This window comes from Diadema antillarum, unplaced genomic scaffold (genome assembly GCF_040938485.1).
Source record: "Diadema antillarum isolate AM-2024a unplaced genomic scaffold, OU_Dant_1.0 seq00001616_RagTag, whole genome shotgun sequence".
In the NCBI taxonomy this organism is placed as follows: domain Eukaryota; kingdom Metazoa; phylum Echinodermata; class Echinoidea; order Diadematoida; family Diadematidae; genus Diadema; species Diadema antillarum.
Window position 1 is genome coordinate 1 of NW_027272328.1, and position 21,591 is coordinate 21,591.

A 21,591-nucleotide genomic window follows, 5' to 3' on the forward strand; every position below is an offset into this window, starting at 1 on the left:
AAATTACATTACCTATGCATAAACGCACATACTTTCTAAAAAATAAAAATAAAAAACAAACAGCAAACAAACAAAGGAAAATCTGTCACGTCAATTTTTAGCAAAAGTTGCTGCGTAATTGCATTGGAAGTTGCAAACTGAGTACACAGTAATGGTACTAGAAAGCACTAATGGATCAATCTCTTCTCGTCAAACATTTCAAACGAAATAGTTATGAGATAGAAAGTCGATGCAAGATGAATGCATACTGCAAAGACTCAAGAGTATCTTATTTCAAAGGGCGTGTAAAACTAGGCACCTAAATTGCGTTACCACTGGTATCCTCCTACTTGTGATCTGCTATAGAGCAGACCAATTATAGGCATGTTATTTTCCTCTTTAAAAGCCGAAATTTACATACTTTACTTAATCCGCATGTACTGAGCATATCAATAGTTTAACTAAACACACTCACTTTTACTCACTCACACACACACACACACACACACACACACACACACACACCACACACACACACACACAGCACACTCACGCACACACATTATCATATTTCACCCATCTATATAGAAAGGATACATACCGTATCTATCATTATAGAGTAACTCACCACATAATCAAAATATAGTACAGTGAATAATGTAACGTAACTTTTTTTTTGTATAATGAGGTAAAAAAATGAGGTACAAAAACAAACACCAACAAAATACACTGATATTCTGGCAGGAAGACGAATGGAATGAAATATTATCATAAGGAGTTCGATTGCTCTTACCCTACTTCGCAAATCAAAGAAACTAAAAAAAAAAAAAAAAAAAAAAAAACCCGAACGAGATAATCAGTAGATATTCTGTGATCGCAGGTTAAAACTTTTCAGTTTCTTAATTTCTTCATTCTATCCATGGTTCCAGGCAATTCTTTACTATCTGTTGCTGTCATCCTATTTCTAATGTATGTCACAGAAAACCTTCTAGTCGAGGTCAGTTTCTCCTTGAAATATTTTGAGCGATTGTCGATTTCCACTCCCGAAGTCCGCAAGGCCCGTCGGTTGAATCATATTTTATATACACTATATTTAAGAAGATGGAAAGCTTTAATTACCTGAAGGATTTTCCTTAGTGAAGGGAAGCCATTAAAGACTCCATACGTGGAAGTCTTCAAGACCAAGAAAAATCCACCCTTCACGCAGCCCAAACCAAAGTTGAAATGAAGCAAGGAGATCATACAGTAAAAAAGAAGAAGAAATAAACAAAATAATGAACTATATTTAAATATACGTTATTCTTCCCTTTCCTTCCGTAGTCTATTCTATGACAGTCAAAAATGGACCCATTACTCATCAGTAAGCCCGCGGAGAAGCCTTACCGTCTCGGTAGTATTTTACTCTTTTATTTTCACCAAATTCACCCCCAAATCACAGAGGAATTACACTTTTGATAGGATCAAGAGAGCCACGTGTTCGGCGTTGGAAGTTTCGGGCGCAACTGTTTCCCTTGATTAAAAGCGAGATCGGCCTGACGACACATCGAGCAACGTATTAAAAGTCGAGCGAGCTAAAGACGTGTATTTTACTTCCAATGTAAAAATATGTCTAACGTTAGATTCGTGTGTGTGCGCCCGTGTGCAATGACGCGCAAAACTGTGTGTGCGTGTGTACGCGTGTGTGTGTGTGTGTGTGTGTGTGTGTGTGGGGGGGGGGGGGGGGTGGTGAGGATGGGGAGTAGGGAGAGGAGGGGGATTCAGGGAAGATTTGATAGGCGGGTATATCGTTCCATATTATTTTGCAGCCTTAGATGAAAACCGATCATCCTTATCTACCGTAGGTCACGGGTTCAGAACCTTTTGAAATTAAAAGCATCCTGTGACTATTATGCAGAAAGCTTCAATGGAGCCACCATAATCAATTTCAACCCATTGTGAAGATAATGATACTGTCTACAAAACGCAGGTTCTAAAATAATTATTTGGCTACATTATGCATCGTTTTATGTGTATGTATATTAATATATTTTCATGTGTCATTTGAATTATGTGACCATGCATCACAAAACCAACAAAAAGTAGCACGCCCTGATTTTACGTGAGGACGGAAACAGGTGAAACGGGTTGACCTAGTCAATCTTGAGTTTTCATATTTTCTGAAAGAACATTTTTTCATATTTTCTGAAAGAGCAATTCGTCTTCTACATTACTCTAAAGTTTGGAATTATAAAACAACTGAGAAATTGCACTTTTGGCAGTTTTTGTAGAACACCTATTTTGTAGAAGAGCTTGATTAGGTATGTCTTTGAGGCCCCTTTCCTTTACACACTCTTCACCTTCAACTCTTAATAATGTTTGAGAGGATAACGACGATATGAAATACTAGCAAGTATACTGCTTTGAAAAGTTGGTATTATTCATGGATAGAATGTGTTAATAGATCAATTTCAATTTAATCTGATAATCCCTTCACTGTCATTCCCATAGTGTTTTGCATACTAGTAATGCTTTTTGTCGTTTTTGTCCCATTCATTGCACAGCTGGTGCGGTTTGGTAAGATTAAGGGCTAAAAAAAAACCATACAGAGTGCAAAAGAAAGAAAGAAAGAAAGAAAGAAAGAAAGAAAGAAAGAAAGAAAGAAAGAAAGAAGAAAGAAAGAAAGAAAGAAAGAAAAGAAAGAAAGAAAGAAGGAAAGAAAGAAGGAAAGAAAGAAAGAAAGAAAGAAAGAAAGAAAGAAAGAAAGAAAGAAAGAAACAAATAATTTGAGTGAAATCAAGCAAACATTTTTGGGTAAATTCAACTGTTTTCTAGTTACCTGCTATCCAGCAATCAGTATTAAATTCTTCTTCTTCTTCTTATTTTTTTTTTTTTTTTTTTTGGGGGGGGGGGGGGGGGAGGGGGAGTAATACATGGTAGCATCCAGGTGGATCGTGACACGACACCCTTGCCAAAACGGAGGCAGCTGTTCTTTGCTAAGGAGAATGAAACTTTCACCACAATTTTTTTTTTCATTTTCTAGCATAATGAAAAAAACAAAAACAAAAACAAAACAAAACACGACTTACCTTTCAGAAAAGAGGGGAATTATACTGCCCTTAACATAACATATGTCACCATCAAGAGCAAGGGAATGTATATTTTTCATTTAGAAAAAAACAAATCTTGTGGAAATCATTGTCCATGGGAGATGCCTCGAACTATAATTGTCTTCTTATCGATGGTGGCACCGAAACTTTTAAACAGTCATAATTTTTGAACGGATTGTGTCATTTTTTTCAAACTTCACTGGTGTGTTCTACTAATATCGAAATATGTATTTATTTGGGTTCTATTCCCCTTTAGTGGTGTCCGCGAAACTAGACTACTGCTTCTACATCTACTTCTTCTTTTCCTTCTTTTTCTCTTTATACTTTCTCGCCATTCTCATCTCACTCCTCTTGTTCTTAATTCTCCTCATCCTCCTCCTTTTTTTTTCTAGCCTCTCGCAAGAGATCACAGGAGAAAACACGCCCATAAAGAATCATTCCAAGATAAAGATGACATCATGAGCATAATTCCAGCACCTATAGGCAAAGTCCTGCACTTGAGCATGTTCAAAGTCGAAATCTTGTTTCTTTTGTATAATTCTGATGCATACATGTATTCATTAATGTACCCTGTGTATCGTGCACATGTGCAATTTTCCAAACCAACACACGTATTCAAAATCATATCTTGAGACTATCAGTGATGACAACAGAAGAGAATAACACCGACAGAAATGTTAGATAAAGCATCAAAACACTCTGTTCAGCATTTATTATGAGACTAAAATGACTCATAAATTGTACAACTTTTGCTATATGTACATTAATTATTGCTCCACTTTCCCCACACAGGATCAGTATATCTGTACTATACCATGGACATAAGATCAAAAACCTCCCTAACTCATCCAAACACAAAGTAAAACAAAGCGATCTTTAATAGTAAAAGGTGGGTCCCACCTTCTATTAGGACTGCTTTGCTTTTGGATATCTCAACCATTTCAAATTTAATTTTCATCAAATATTTTCATCAAATAAACTTTGAATTTCTTTTTGCATCATATGTTCATTCATATTTCATGAGAGGTTTTCCCATTATTAAAAAAACCCAAAACATCATAAAAAAAACAACAACACTGGAAACCTGAAGCCCCATCTCAACCAAAACTGCACCATCCCTTTAAAGTAGATCATTAATCCATATCTGTTAAGCCTCTCAGTCACACCATCTCAAAATGTCATGGACATCGCACACTGACAGGTAGCCAATGGCTGAGTACCAAGGCATGATGTCACAGTCATTCATCGCCATGGGAACTGGTTCTAAACAACGTCAAATGGCCAAGTCTGATACTGAAAACCACCATTGCTAGCCATGCTCGCACCTGGTTCCGACCCAAGCTATAACAAAAGACTGTGATATCCTCATTTCAGTACGCTATAAAGAAAGACATTGCTATCCAGGTAGGTTGCCAACCGTAATCAAAAGGTGCATTCACATAGAATTACTGTGGTCTTCAATACACAGTAATTTGTTGTCATTGCTCTCACTGGTAAAATACTTATACCACAGTACAGTAATAGATACCATGGCATTTCAGTTGGTGCCTTTCTCATAATAATGAAATACACAAACCATTGCATACTGTGATCTGAAACTATACACCTCTGAGGTTTATTCAGCACTGTGCATATTGCTGTCGAGTGTCGGAGCGACAAAACCTCATATCTCAAAATTGCCCGAAGTTCAGGAGAGTGAAGAAACATGGTTGCCAAAGCACTACAACAAATGGGGTTGCCTTTCCGTTGAACATGCTGTCGTGGTTTTACTTTTGGGAGTAAGACAGCTGCGACTTGAGTAGGACAACACTTAACTATGTACGTGACAATTAATCCTCAAAAGCAAATTTCACCAAAACTTGAGATAATAGGTTTTGTCATCCCAGCGACGATATGCTTATCTCCCACTGGGATACATTAGAAAGTGTGTCTGGTCATGTGAGGAGTACACTGAAGAGTGGTGGGTGGTATTTCTTGACACCTTTCATACTCACAAGCTTGCATGCATATTTCATGCCAAGTTTTAATTACCACCCTAAATACCACTTATTTCTGGAATCATTTTACAGTGTATTTGCATTAACAGTGTGAAATACCACTAGAAATACAGCAGGATGTCACCGAAAGCGTAAATGAGCTTGTAGAGACATTGTACACAGACTGGTTGCCAACAGTTACATAATTAAAGAGTTAGTAGCTAAGAATAAAGCTGTCATCTTCCATCTTGTCATATGAAATGAAAGACAGGAGGATCCAAACACTTCCTCACACATCCTTAAAAATTTTACACGACACTGGTCTTTAAGTACGATGAAAAATTGTCCTTCCTCATATAGCTTGTTTGTAAGACTGCACGGAAAGAAAGCGAGAGAGAGAGAGAGTAGAGAAAGAAAATACACCTCTACATATACCCAAAAAAACATTTTCCCATGATCTTATATTACACCCACCTATAACAAACGAACAGTGCTGATAAGTCCTACATTGTATGTGATGTGACATTCTTGTCATTTGTTTTATTCTTTCAGTCTTCTGACTGACTAAATCGTGTGCTGTAAACGCCATTTAACAGCACGTCTAATTTTTTGGTAAATCGGGACTTCGCGACAATTTCGCAAGTGGTTAAAGGCACAATTTACCATTTGCAGATGAAACAAAAACCCAGCTTTTTAGTGCTTCAAAATAGTCCTAAAATGTGCATTAGGGATAGAAACAACCAATGTAAAAATTTGAATAGGTATAATTAATGTCAAGTATTGTTAGATATACAAAATGTGAACAATAGTTATAACAAAATTGTTTCTAGACTAAACCATCTACAGTCATGGTTTAATGAGAAACACAGTGATATCTCCCCACATTTTAAGGTTTTAAAGCAAAATTTTTATATGATAGGATGTTTTGTAATACAACTGACCTACACATATGCATCAAATGTCATAACTCGAAAATTTTTAAAATCACTCCTCCCAAAGGTTACCTGTACCTTTAAATTTGTAATCATGGAGTACAGTACTTAACAGATTAATGTATGCCTGCAACTTCACAGATTAATGCATGCCAGCAACTTCACAGATTAATGTATGCCTGCAACTTCTGCAAGTCACATTCATGTCGCGATCAGAGTGTTTCACGATTTTTAATTCGCGAATTGCACCTGACTCGTGTAATTTGTGAACAAAAAAACCTTGCAAAAAAGAGCACATGGTGTATACAGTACATGATTACTCTTTTCCTTCATTGATATCAACATCTAAGACTTCATGTTTAAATGAGCAACAATGATTGCATAACACTTGTCATATTAGACATTTATATCTACAATTGTATTTTGATGTGTTGGAGGAGGGGTAGCAGGGTGATCAACTGCATTCAGTGATCAAATGTATAAAGCAACTAAATTGGGTCGCATGACATATTCTCTGGAATGCCAACGTTAAACACAGCATTGCAGTACTCTGAGGGCTGAAAAGGCATATTTTTTTGTGTGTGTGTAAAAACAATATTCTATCAACCTTCCCCGCTATAGACATGTGCAGTAATGCAATTTGGGGAAGAACAGCATTTTCCATGAAACCTGAAGTATTCTTAGCAACATAAATGCAGAGAATACTGCACACAAAAAGGTAACAGTCGACAGCCCTGTATTCTTGTCTGGCTCTAGTTCAGGTTTGGAAAAGGACTATAAAGGCACTCAAGGACATGGTGAAGAAACACGTATACATCACAACTAAATACCCCTTTCACACCACGCAAGTTTCAATGGGTGCACCTGATCCATTCTGTCATCGAAACACACATAGGAATCGTTCACACGTACAAAACAGTGTGAAGGGGTATACATCACAACTAAATACCCCTTTCAGACCTTGCAAGTTTCAATGGCTGTACCTGATCCATTCTGCCATCGAAACACACATAGGAATTGTTTACACATACTAACCAGAGTGAAGGGGTATACATCACAACTAAATACCCCTTTCAGACCATGCAAGTTTCAAAGGGTGCACCTGGTCCATTCTGCCATCGAAACACACATAAGAATTGTTCACACGTACTAAACAGTGTGAAGGCATATTTATGCTGCTACACCACAAAACATGCGTGGCGATGCGACAGGTGCTCAGAGCTGGTTAATAAAGAGGATTCAAGTTTTGCCCTTAGATTCTGATGTATTTACAAAAAAAAAAATCTTTCTTAGTTTTACCATCTTTCAACAAAAATACAAAGAGTCTAAAGACAGTACCTTTTGATATTAAGTGTAACTCCCCTTCTCACATCAGAGGAGCTTAAGTTGTATCTCCCAGGCAAAGGCAGTGTGAAATGGGGTATCAACTAATCAATCTGTAAGAGGGGTCCTTTAGCCGGTAAAATGATGAACGAAAAGTTGACATTCATGCTCTAGCATTTGCCAGTACCAGAATACTTCCTCCCCTTTTGTTCAACACCAACAATTTCAGTAATGTGATTTCCTTCTTCAATTTGCAGGGGAAAAGAAAAGAAAAAAATCACTCTGTCACGACACGCCTTTAAAAGCACAATAACTGGCATGCATCTCGAGATGTAAATGTTCCTTGATAGAAATTCTTCAATGAGAAAAAGTTTTATGTTTCAGGGTAAATCGTAAGCCATTGTGCAGAAATGACATTACAGTAACTAAGATTATTCATTTATATTGTACTGTGTCAACATCACATGATTATGTGACTACTGTATTGAAGTGATAAAATCATTTTTGTAACATATTAATGGTCTATTCATCTTTGTGCTCTTTGTGTGCTAATATACTTGTAGCTTTCAGTTCAGACTGATGACCTGGTCAACTGGTCACCTGGTCAACTGGTCAATTAGACACCTTCATCTGAGATGGCTGTAAACCAAACAAAATGTGCCGTTTTTTCATATCAACACCCACTCCTCCCCATTTTTCTAACATGCCATGGACCGGCACTTAACTGCATCACGTTCACTTCATTGACACGTTCTGGCATCGGAGATAATAAATTATTCCAGGAAAATCTATAACTGGTTATTAAACGTGACAATCAAGATGTGCCATGGAAAGTGCCATGGAAAGTTATGTTTTGGAGGAATTTCCTGGCAGGGACCCTAAGCTGGACAATACCCAACTTAATTTAAATACAGGATGATCCAAGAGGTGACATTTTACTCTTCATGTGTGCTGCAGTACCAATTCATTCTCGTATCTAATTCTTAACTTCCTAGGCAAGATCTATTTGAGTGTTCTTGGCAGAGCAAGGCTTTCTTTAAAAATTAGATGCGGTATGCATTGTATTTCACCTCACCCTTCTACAGGAGAGTAGAAACAGATGTTCCAAACTTCTGGTTCACAACGGAGAATGTTCACAGCAAACGTGTTACACTTTAATTCCCAAAACTGACTTCAAGTTGAAAATTGGACGCAATATGCACTGCATTAACACCTTAAACTGGAGGGGGAAAAAACAGACGTCCCACACTTACTCCCCACAACAAGGAATTGTTGGTTACTGACAAACTTTTATTCCTAAAACTGACTTCTTCTTTTTTAGCAATGCCGTAAAGTGTGTGACATCAGTTCATAAATGTTCACACTGGTACTCCTCAAAAAGAAAACAAAATGGATCACAATCCAAAAGCAAGCACACATAGAACATAGATTTTAGAAAGAGATGCATTGACATTTGACTGTATTGCACAGTTGGACTTCATTATATGAATACATTATACCATTTTGTCGTCATACGAAGGGAGAAATTGTCAGTAAATCCAAATCCTGCATGGACTGTAAAAAGTTTTCCTCATTATTCATTTCTGAAATCAGTAATTGACAACTGGGAATCCACCTGCAAATTGTTAGACTTACCCAGGCTGAGGCTCTGTGCACCCATTTTCAACCGCAAGGAAGTCAATCTGCATGGGCAGTTTAATTGATTCCACACTTTTTGGGGTCAAATTTCACGGACTCGAGTAATGAACCTGGGTCAATTCTATTGATTACTCTGACCCAGCTCAGAAATTCATACTAACAATGGAATTATCCTGTCAAAATCACTTTAATATGAAGGTGGTGCTCTTTCTTTTCCCTTTTCTGCCATGAACACATGTCACCCTGGCTACAACCACAGTCTCCCATACATGGACATGATTGTACTCTGTAAATCATCGATTTTACACCGTGATTCAGCAATCGACTAGATATCCGTGCAAATGTCCATCTGGTTTGGTGAATAGGTAAATGTTCAGCACCTCTGTTCTGTGAGAGGGCACATGGGGCTCTACTGACCAAATGAGGGCAGCAGACGATGACCGCTCCCCTCCGTTCATTTCGCTGGCTCGGTGATCTCGTACAGGTCAGGTCTCTTCTGCTTCATGATGGGTATCTGGGTTCGGATCTTCTCGATATATGCTGGGTCGATTTCGGAGTAAACAATCTCTTCGCCTGGCCCCGCTTTTCCTATGGTTTCTCCCCTGATTGGATGCAAAATGGAAGAAAAAATTGAAAAAAAAACTCGCTTTTTGTTTATTTTTCTAAATAATTATGTTCATCTTTTTTCCTTCACTCTTTCAAACACTTGCTTTAAACAATACGACTGAGATTTTCAATTTCAATTTTTAATAGCATTCTCTTGTCGTGTGGTATGACGAGATATTTAGAAGGACATAATCACCTGAATATAAGTGTAGATTGAGTTAATGCAGCAATAGTAAAACGCATAAACGAAGTTTGAGGAAAATTGGACAATCCATTTAAAAGCTTTGAATTTTTAGTTTTTGTGCTACCATCGCTGGATGAGAAGACTAGAACAGTTTGTGACATCATTGCAGGACTACAATATTATAAAGAAAATATAAAGAGAATTCCACAAAATTGTAAGTTTTTGTGAAAAGTAGGCCCTACACATGCCCTCGACTTCCTGCAGACAAATGTTAAGGGAAATATTGTTCTCCCGGCTTTCTGAAAGAGGGAAGTCAAGTACTCTTTCATTTTGCTAGGAATATGCAAATACACACTTGTATGCTGAATTCTGTTTATATGTTCTTTACATGTGACCCGCTGCAACAAAAGGATCCGAAAGTCAGGGAAGGACAATTTTCTGAAAATGACATGACATTATTCCCTTACTCTTCCACTATAATGTCATAAATAACATGACTCATAAAAGTGGAGATATTGATGATTTCATTAGCGCATGTCGAGTGGTTTAAGAAATCAGCGTTTCGAGAAAACTGCATTCAAACTTTTCCTTCCGACGCTATCATGATCAAGGGGAAGCAAGACAGTTTTCAGCGTTTGACAATAGAAGGTACGCTCCTAGCAACCTCCGCGATGTTCATTCAAGCTTAGCGCCAGCGGTCTACGAAAACCAATCAGTAGCAAGGATGCCACGCACTGACCAATGAGATCACTCCCTCATTGCTAGGGGTGGAGTCTAGCTGCGGCACTAAATCCAACTCTTCGGACACGTTTCTCTTCTGTTGAAAGTTGGAAAATCATGGCCCAGAAACACGCTATTTTCTTGCCTTTCCTTTGATCATTTAGCTTCGAAATCTCGGCAGATGATAGAAGATACATTAGACTACCTACACTGTACTATGTCAAAAACAGAAATCTGAACGTTTTGACGGATTTTGATGATCTGACTTCAAACTCGATTTTCTCGGCTCACCCGTCAGCGACTTTAGGATCCTTTTGTTGTAGTGGGTCACATATTGTTGTCCTGCAGTGACGGTCACATCACATACAATTGTACTGCCGTAGTCTTCTCATCCAGTGATGGTGGCACTGATACTTAAAAAATTCATAACTTTTGAATGCATTGTCTGATTTTTCCTCTCACTTTTACTGATGTGTCTTACTAGTATTGTGCATTCATTCAGTCCACACATACATTTGTACATTGAGGTGAACTTATCCTTTAAGCTTTCAAGAAGCCTCCTAGCAGAATTGGGGTAACTTGGCAGCTCTCTGTATGTGTTCAAAAGGTAACCCCCCCCCCCCAAAAAAAAAAGGGGGGGGGGGGGGGAGATGCAGGACCACTAGACCAAAACTCACCAGGGGCTGACGGTTGTGCTGTGTCCCCACGCCACATAGGAAGCCTTTTCATCCCTTGCCGGTGAGATGGTGGCCACATACAGTTCATTGTCCAGGGCTCTGAAAGTTACAAGAGATTCATCATCAAGTTAGATGGGCCCAGTTTGGCAGCAATGTGGCAAAAGGGTGTGTTTCTGGATAAAATGTGTGTATGTGTATTGTTTTTTTTTTTCAACTACTTACATTAGAGGGGGACTTTGAGGTTGAAAATGTCATTCATAGTCATCTCCCTGATGTGCTATAGTTTTCATTTCTTAGAGAACAGGATAATCTTGCCTTAACCCATTGAGGACGAGTCCCAAGTTTACTACGGCAGGGGTCTATGGAAAATGTGAGTTGTAGCAAACTTAGTCCGTACTCAACGGGTTAAAGTAGAGTAATAGATGAGCTACTGTACCTGTAGCTGCTTAGAATTATTATTATTATTATCTATTCATTTATCTATTATTATAATTTTTTTTTTTTTTTGGTGAGTTCTTTGACTACTGACACAATTTTACTTCATACAGACTTAATTCTTGGGTGTATTTGTTTGTTTGTTTGTTGCTTGTTTTAAAAATGTGTACTTACTACAGAGTACTGATTTACCCACCTGGCTCTCTGAAGCAGCTCCCAGTGGGCAGGGCCTGTTGTCATGTTAAAGGCTCCTGGATACATAAGCAGCTGACATCCTACAGGGTCAGGGACAAAGTATGCAAATGAAATTAACATTTAGAAAAACAATCATAGCACATCACGGTGACTTGACCGTCCCTACACAAATCTATGAGAACAAGTGTGAAGTTGTAACAGAAATGATCTCAAGGGAGGTGAATGACTTTGGTTTCATCAAGTACTATGATCTTTCAATCACCTTCCATATATCCCACAAGAGAGGGCGCTACATAGGCTTTGGAGATTCATCTCATTCTAGCTCTGCCATGGACTTGATAATGGCATACCATCATGTTTGTTTACACCTACTGGTAATTTCTTTTTAAAAAAATCAAACAAAAAAACTTTGACTCTAACTATGCATGTGTCAGACAAGTGTGCCACACATTGTTCCTACAATGTGCACTGTGTGGTGACACGACAATTGCTCTTGGGGGCATTTCACGAAGCATTTTGTCCGACAAAAGTTGTCCGACAAATTTGCTCTCAGCCAATCAGATGCAAGGATTTCAGTAGCTTGTAACAGTTTGTAAGAAAAATATCTCACCAAAATGCTTCATGAAATGCCCCCCTGGTCTTTTTTTCTCCAAGGACTTAGGATAAGGGTAGGGTATTGATAGGGCTTTAGATTTAGCTTATGTGAGGATCAGGATTAGGGTTATTGCTATGTTTGTGAGTAGAGTTCAGGTTTGGCTTAGTCTGCAGATATTTCATGGGAACAATTGTCACAGGAGCAAATGTCATGGAACCACACCGTGAATGTGTGTGTATTTTGATAATATATAGCGCATTTGTGGTGTATGACTTCACTGTATAAGATACAGTCCGTCTGTAGATCATCCTATTCTGATCACAAACGAAGAGGGAACTCTGCATCATATTAGCGACCTGATAAAACAAATTAAAATTATTTGATGTAACAAAGTTTTTCTTGTGGCACATGAATTCCCTTTTGTTTTTTACTGAGAACTAAGAACATTTACAAAATTCCCAGAACAGTATTAAAGCAAAATTTCCCACTCCAAAGAACCACTATACACCCAGTTGTCACTCTGTCACCATATCCTGAAGTGTTTGGCCACTCTGTACCTTTCTTGCAGTACAGCTGGGCAAGCTCCGCAAACCTGATGTCGTAGCAAATCCCAATTCCAACCTTGAGGTCACCTGGACAAGTGGGAGAAGGTTGGAGGAATTTGTGGGCAAAATAAATGCTGTGAGGTGGAACGATAAACTTCATAGGTCAAGTCAATTTGCCTATTAAAATATGACATACATGATAAAACCACAAACTTTGATACATGGATGGGTTATGAGTGCGTCTGATTTAACCCGTTCCTTTCGGGAACCTGGTGGCCTGCGTATTAAGTATATGGGTATTTCAGAGTTCAGTATGGAATGGGTTAAACAAAGCTTCTTGACTATATATGAATTTGATGCACACTGTTATCACACCAAAGATTCCTGACACCTTTTCGAATATCTCCAATTATCCTCAGACATTTGGGGAAAAGACAGAACTTATCTGCTGAGAAGGACAAGCAAAAATATTTACTCTCATTATGTACTAAAGTGCAGGACTGGCGCAAATTTTTCTTGGGAGAAAAAAAAAATTAAACTTGGGAAATGTTTGTGTACGAAATAAATGGAGAGCTACTCAAGCCCTCGATCAGAGAGTTGCCACTTTTTCTTGCTTCTAAACCTCAAAACTTGTTTGCGTGTCTGATTTTTTTTCTCCTCATCCTCACTGTACTACTTCTCTGATTTGTCTGTTTTTATACTAAGCAACATATTAAGATGGAATTTCCCTTTAACTTGGTCCAACACCAAAAGAAGGGATGTTGAAATGTGCCTAAATGTGCCATGTTCTGAATGTGTTTCGGGAAAGATATAGAAAGGTCTAAAATTGTTTGTGCAAGGACGTTGTCAAGTTCAGCTCCAAAGAAAAAAAAGTGCATTGGTTAGCGAGACAATTGTGATGGCATATCAATCTGTTGCTGTCATCTGCACTTCCTTCTTAACCCGATGAAGACTAGTCCCGAGTATACTCAGGCAGGTGTCTGTGGGAAATATGTATTAAAGCAAAATCAGCTTGTCCTCAGCGGGTTAAACGTCTCGATAAAGTATGATTCGATACCTGCATTGAACACAGTGAGGCAGCTCCCCGGGCTCAGAACGTCAGACTCTTTGAAGGTGATTCCCCCTGGTACATCTATGTCAAACAGATGGATCTGTGGAAATCAATGAAAGTAGAAGTGAGAGAATGTGTGTGAGAGAATGCTGGACTAAAAGAAAGGGAGAGATTCAATATTGTAAGACAAGGATTACAGGCTGAAGGCAAATAAAGCAGAAAGCATGTTACAAATAAACCAGTTCACAATTAGCAATGGTGCCAACATCTCTGTACTTTATACACTTGGAACTTAACAGTTGTGACACTACATACAGTATCACCCTTTCATCAGTTGGGGAGATCATACAAAAGGAGATTTAGGCTTCTACCAAACTGTAGTAATTTTGCTGGCTAGCTTTTGACCACTCCTGTGGACTTCTTTAGGGATTACGGATACAATTCATGACCAATTTTTGGTCCCATGATCGAGAAACAAGCAGGCAGGGCCAGAGACACAAACAGTGTAACTATTTGGCCCGAAGAAGTCCATAGGAATGGATGAAAGCTAGCCAGCAAAATTACTAAAGGTTAGTACAAGCCTGAATCTCCCATTGTAGATATCGACTACTTGAGTAATCTAAACTTGCTCTATGTTAATAAGCTCCTTTGAATGTTTCAAAATGTTCTTTCACTTCAACATAAAGAAATAATTCAGGTGCTGATCTGATGACCACAATATTGGCTCATAACAACTCTGTGTCTGTTTCTCAGATGATCTTTATCTGCTCATGTGCAAAATTTACCTCCGACGTAGTTTATCTATGATGCGATTTTATTTTCATAACTGTAATATAAACTGACTGGGTCTCTGTATCCTAAGAACTTAATGTCTTCCTTTATCCCACAACCTCCATATCAGCATCTCAAGAATTAAAGGGTGGGGAAGAAATACTGACTAATATAATGAAATTAATGCTCACTATTGGGAAAAACAGGATGCAATATATCACATTCCAGTACAAGTATGGTCCTAAATTGATGGTTTATATGGAATGTTACAGATCACTGTATGGTGTGCAAATGATAATGACATCCACATGTATCTGAAATTTTTAGTCATATTCATTTCTCTCTCTATTCATTTTACTTCTTCTTTTTTTGTCTTTGAAGTGAGCAATATGAACATACCTTCCTATGCTTGGCTATACAATTTCCAGATGGGTCAAATACCATGCAGGTGTTGAAGATTTTGCCTTCTGCCTCCTCAGGAATAGATCCTGGTGAAAAAAAGACAATCGATAAAGAATCAACCCTTTCCACTCGGGAAACTGGAAGCCTGTGTATTAATTCTATAGGGATTTCAGAATTCAGTGTGGAATGAGTTAATTCTGGAAAAGTGCCGCCGCCAAAATTGAACACCACAGTTGCACACTGATAACTGGATAAAAGCTGGCAGAATACATATTTGAACCTCGTTGTAAAGAGGTCGGATATATATACATGGAATGAAACCCTTTAACCCGTTGAAGACGGACTGATTTTGCTACAACACGCATTTCCCATAGACACCTGCCCGAGTATACTCTGGACTCGTCCTCAACAGGTTAATAACAAGTTGATTTTGCAGGTCCCAACTCTTTATATTCCTTTTTTGGTACCCTGTAATAATGAGAAACAAGATATAACAAGGTAGTAAATTGTAGTGGTTTGCACAGTGTAGGTCTTTGGTACAAGATTCCCCAATACTACATAAAACAATGATCTGGAGTACTTTATAGTCTTTCCTTTCCTTACTTGTACTATTAAAGGTGATGGAGTAGTACTATTCAATCCATGCTCTGCATAATTTCTTTGCATAATGATTCATGCCCATGTAAGGGAATCATCCAAATAGGGTTGGGCTTGTAGACCTCAGCCCTCTATGTTTTGAACAATGCCAGACAACTAGTACTACAGTGTATGGGACCCTATTCTCTGATGAAAGCATAATATAATATTGATTTGGATGAGTGTACTGCACACTCTGCATACAATTCTGGATCATTTTAAATACTAGAGACATACATTACATGATCTGCTTTCAAAGTGAAATTCAATGACATTGTCTCCCTTGATAATTAACTTTTCATTATCAATCATTCATTGAACTCATTCATTCACATATCAATTTGTTTCATTTCATTTTTAATGTCATTTGTAATTTTTTTTTTGTTCATTCACTCATTCATATATTCATTCTCTCATTAATTCATTACCCAACATCTTGACTTTCAAATTTTGATTTTGACCTTCATTTCCACATATGAAGTTTGTATATCTTTTTAATATTATTTGAGCACACCACCACAGATCCACAGCCTTAGTGTTTTTTTCAAAGTCAAGTGTTCTGAAGACTTTCATACATAACTTGCCTCCAACTACAAATACACCATTCTCCTTGGCAGCTGCTGCTAGTGTCTGGGTGGAATTCCCTGGAATAGGCTCCGCATACTGCTTGAAGTACTGTGTGCCGTACGGGCAGTTGAAGCACTCCTGTTTGATCCGATCGTATGAAAAGTCATATTGTAATTGACAGGGTTGCCTTTTACACAAAATATTCTCAAAATTATGCAAGGAGTCACCACACCAACAATTATCATACAAATTAATACAATGGAGGCTTCAGCACATATAAAGAAGAAGAGGAAGAATGCATTAAACTAATGTATTAGTGTAGATAAAACACTTGTTACCCTCACAAGTGTTAAAGACACTGTAGTATGGAGATTAATGGGGGCCCGATTTATTCCCTGCCCATTGAAGTGCACTTGAAAATCAGAAATAGTTCTGGTCAGTAAATATGTGCATCCCAGCATACACTCGGGTCTAGAGCAATTACCCCCTGGGCAATTATCCTGGACCCTTCCCCTGACCCTAACCCCAAATCCTAATTAAATCCTGAACCTACTAACCCAAACTATAACCCAAACCTAATCTTTAGTCTAACCTTATCACTAACCAGTATCTAGCTGAGGGGGTAATTGCCCTGATACGCATTACACTCACTGCTAAAGGTCGACTCCAGTCAAGATTCTATGGCTGTGAGTGTACATTTAGTCATGACTGCACGCTAACCCATTTTTTCTACTACTTTCATAGTCTGACCTGTCTGTCAGAGGGAGAGGTACAATTGCATGTGGTACCCAACCTCTGCATTTTTTACTGGTCCATTCATGAAAAAGTTTAAATCTGGTCTGACAGCGATTTTTACTGGTTAAGGACCGTCGGACCAGCGCCAATGTGTAGCATTGGATTAGTGAAAAAGCTGTGCACATTTTGTTACGGGGATTCTCAAATACCAAACTGGGCTAGCCTTCCCACTCTACGTATGGTATCCCCATGCTACTGGGCCTTTCACCTGTTGAGGATGAGCAGATTTTGTCCTTACTAGGCCTAACACACATTTCCCTCGGGACCAGTCGTCAATGGGTCAAGTATCAGGGGCGGATCCAGGAATTCCGCAAGGGGGGGCAAACAATATTTCTGGTGCTACTTCCAGGTTTCATCTCATTTTTTTTTTATTTCTTTTGTTTTAAAAAAAAATAAAAAGGGGGGTACGCGCCCGGTGTGCCCCCCTCTGGATCCGCTACTGAGTATAGACTCAGTCAGAATTACATTCAATGTGGCTCAAGCCACTGACTGCTGTTTTCATTCAAATATTATGAGTATGACTGTGGGAAGACAAGCTACATGTGTACGTACAGTGTTTACTTGCAGTCTCACAATAAACTGCATACTGTACAGTGAGGATTAAATGTTAAACATTGTCTTAAAAGCACCAATTAAAGCCAATTGCAAGAAACAAGCACCCATAGTATCCACTTGGGCAGTCTGATGACATTGAAAAACTCTTCATATGTAGCTTATCAAACAGCTTACAATGTATCTCCTTCCACTTCAACCTTCCAACACTCTGGAATAATCATACCCTTAGCAAATAATTTGTGTAGTGATATAATTTAGTACAATTTATAGTGCCATGTGATAAGGGGGATGGCCTTTCTCTATGTTGACACTACGCACCTGGAGAGATTTCGTCTTGTAGCAACTGACAGGGTTTCTGGGATGAACACTGAACTAGGGCTTTCTATAGCTCACTTGGTAGAGCAACAGGCTAGCAATCCGGAGGTCTCGGGTTCGAATCCCGATGGAAGATCATTTTCTTTGCTCATTTTTTCACTAATTGATACATATTCTAATACAAAGCTGGTCAACATGAGATGAAACAGCAAAGAAGACAAAAATACAAACACATTTGTTTTTTCTTTTCTCTTTCTTAACACCAAATCAGAAAATTTATGCTAAATTTCTGCTCTTCTCAGGAACACGCTAATACCCTTAAAAGAAGCTTGGCGACAACTGGTACAATGTAGTTGGGGGTGAGGAGAGAGGGGGTGCATGGGAAGGGTTGTAGATACATGTGCAGACCATAAATCCCATATCCAATGTGAGGGCAAATACAGGTGACTCCCATTCTACTGAAGCATTCAGGACCATCAGTTTTCTTTCATCATATCGAAATTTCGTTACTGCCGAACAGAAAAGTATTTATAGAGATACATGATAATTTTGGGGCCTGAATTTCTACTTCGTAGCAACGAGAATTTTGTTATAACTGTAGCTGTGTTTGTTATGATGAAAGTGCACTGTATACATGAAGAGCCATTGAGTACAATGTACATGTAAGAGGGGATGTAACCCCGGGACGCTCCGTATACACAGTTACACACTGCGTGTTGGGGCTGGTCGCAGTTAGAGGGGATGATGCCTTCACACACGAAACACAAGTTTGAAAAGTTATACACTGTACTTCATGTCAGACACATGATGATGCCACAGAGAAGTTTGCTTACTGGTAGGCCGATGATGCTTGCTCCAGCCCTGGCTGCTTCACCTATCAATTTAACGGCCCGACTGAGGTTCTCCGCCTTGTTTCCAGACACGGCCATTTGGATAGACGCAAGCTTGAACACTGCAGTTTAAAAAAAGGGGGGGGGGGGTAGGGGGAGAATTCAAAACAAATTACAAAAACACATGATTGATGGCCAACACCCATTCTCAAAACTGAACAATATGCGAGATAAGGTCTCTTGAAATAGAATTAGACATCATTATTGGAAATGAAGACTGGAGTGATGATTGTAATCTGGTCTGAATATTTGGACTTGGCCTATGGCAGCTTCGTATGACTGCAGCTAAATCATAAATGTATCAACCCGCAGCATGAACTATTGAAACGTGTAAAAATAATACCGGTAATCAAAAAGTTGTGTAGATTTAGGTTTGTAGATGAATTGAAAGTTGCAGGAAAGGTTGAGAATACATTTAACATATTTCTAGGTATTCTGGTAGGTAATCAACGGCCCTAAAAGTGAATGACTGCCTTTTTTGGTTAACCGCACCAGCGACACCAACGTAGCACGTACCGTGTCTCGGGTCCTACTAATTGACGCAAACTAATGCAAACTAATACAAACTAATGCAAACTAATGCAAACTAATGCAAACTGACGCAAACTAATACAAACTCAATGCAAACTCAATGCAAACTACTAATCAATGCAAACTAATGCAAAATACTAATTAATGCAAACTAATACAAACCATTAGCGGTGAAAATTAGGGTGAATTACAGTACCTGGACCTGGCTCTTCCGAGGCCACTCTCACGTTTACAGTCCTCTCGAAACAAAAACTAGTATCGATCAAGTAAATCCATTCTATCGAAGAATGACTAACGCAACTGCTCAACAGTCAACACTAACTTGAAAAAAAAAAAACATTTTATGAAAATATCATTAAATTCATATTTCTTGACCAAATAGATATCGTTTTGAATATATTTCGCTTTCAAAATTCAGAAAATGTAAAGCAGAATGATGCCCAGAAATACAGATATTAATGATCGATCATAAATGCCGAAATACTAATTGATGCAAACTCGACGCAAACTCCAAAACACAACGCTATCCTATGCGAAAACAACCTATATCGATTACAAATATCGGGAAATGACACCCCGAAATACTAATTAATGCAAACATCAACGCAAACTCCAAGACATAACGCTATTCTATGCGAAAACAACCTATATCGATTACAAATATCGGGAAATGACACCCCGAAATACTAATTAATGCAAACTCAACGCAAACTCAAAAACACAACGCTATCCTATGCGAAAACCACCTATATCGATTACAAATATCGGGAAATGACACCCCGAAATACTAATTAATGCAAACATCAACGCAAACTCCAAGATATAACGCTATTCTATGCGAAAACAACCTATATCGATTACAAATATCGGGAAATGACACCCCGAAATACTAATTAATGCAAACTCAACGCAAACTCAAAAACACAACGCTATCCTATGTGAAAACCTCCTATATCGATTACAAATATCGGAAAATGACATCCCGAAATAATACTTAATGCAAACTCCAAGTCACAATGTTTTCGAATGTGAAAACAATGTAAATTGATCATGAATATCGGAAATTGACACATTGAAACACTATAGTAATGCAAACTCCAAAACAAAAAGTTTTCCTACGTGAAAACTACCTAAATTAATTACAAATATCGGAAAATAACACCTTGACATAAAAAGAAAAAAAATTGTCTCACAGTATTCTATCACATTCCTGTATCAAATTTCACTTTTGCAGAAGCGCAAATTTATTTAACACCAGATTGAATTGCAGTTTCAAGCAAAAGTGGGGGTAGTGATGTAGAAGAATTTTCATTCTCTATTTTAGAACTCTCGAATTATCAAGCAGGAGCTTTATTTTGATAAATACTCCCAACACTTTAAAATAATTCTCAGATAATTTTTTATAAAAATATCGTTGTGTTAATCCCCAATTGCCAATTGTTTCTGGAAGATAATATAATCACATTCCTGGAAATTAAAGATTTTGTACCCACTGCAATAAGAATGATATTGGCGATGAATTTCATTACCTTTTCATTGCAGCCTCTTCAATGAACAGCAAAAGAAATACTTAATAAGATATCACAGGAAATACCCAAAATGAAGGTGGATCAATTATCTAATTGTGAAAAGAGGGCAGTTCTTTCTAGTTTAACCAAGTTTTACAATTGATAATGACATATGTAGGCCTACATGACTATGGTATTTTTTCGACCTTCTCTTAGTTACTTGTTTATGTCTTTTTACAGGCCGTGCTTTCTATATATTGAGTAATCTGCTGAACTTGTCTTCCCACTCTCCCCTCTTTCTCTTCCTTTCTCTTCTTCCTTCATTCTTTGTTCACTTATTGTCTGAATATATTTCTGTACTTTTTCTAACGTTTTTTAATCTTTTTTGTTGTTTTTATCAATGATATGTCAATCGTATTTCTTTTATTGTTAATATGTCTAAGGAATTTGTCATCAGCTTTGTGTCCTTCTCACTGTTCCCTATTACTCTTTATTAATCCTCTCTCTCTCTCTCTCATCTCTCGGTCTTCATATTTTCCTTCCTGTTTTGTTCACTATTATCAAACCGTGTATTTCTGTACATTCTTCTTAGTTTTTATTTTCATCAATCGCACTTCACTCCTATTTACCTTATCATAGTTGTTTTGTGTAAACTTAAAGTTACTTGCAACTCTGTTTG

At 38.0% G+C, this 21,591-nt stretch overlaps 1 protein-coding gene across 1 annotated transcript; it reads right to left on the reverse strand.

Moving 5' to 3' along the window:
- Positions 1 to 9,289: 9,289 nt before the first annotated feature.
- On the reverse strand, positions 9,290 to 18,942 carry LOC139711137 (omega-amidase NIT2-like; the record flags this gene model as incomplete). Its single annotated transcript, XM_071623057.1, has 8 exons — positions 9,290 to 9,536; positions 11,122 to 11,220; positions 11,753 to 11,831; positions 12,904 to 12,978; positions 13,949 to 14,042; positions 15,113 to 15,201; positions 16,336 to 16,456; positions 18,817 to 18,942. Coding segments are annotated over 8 exons (831 nt in total), but the record flags the coding sequence as incomplete, so codon positions are not given.
- Positions 18,943 to 21,591: the final 2,649 nt, after the last annotated feature.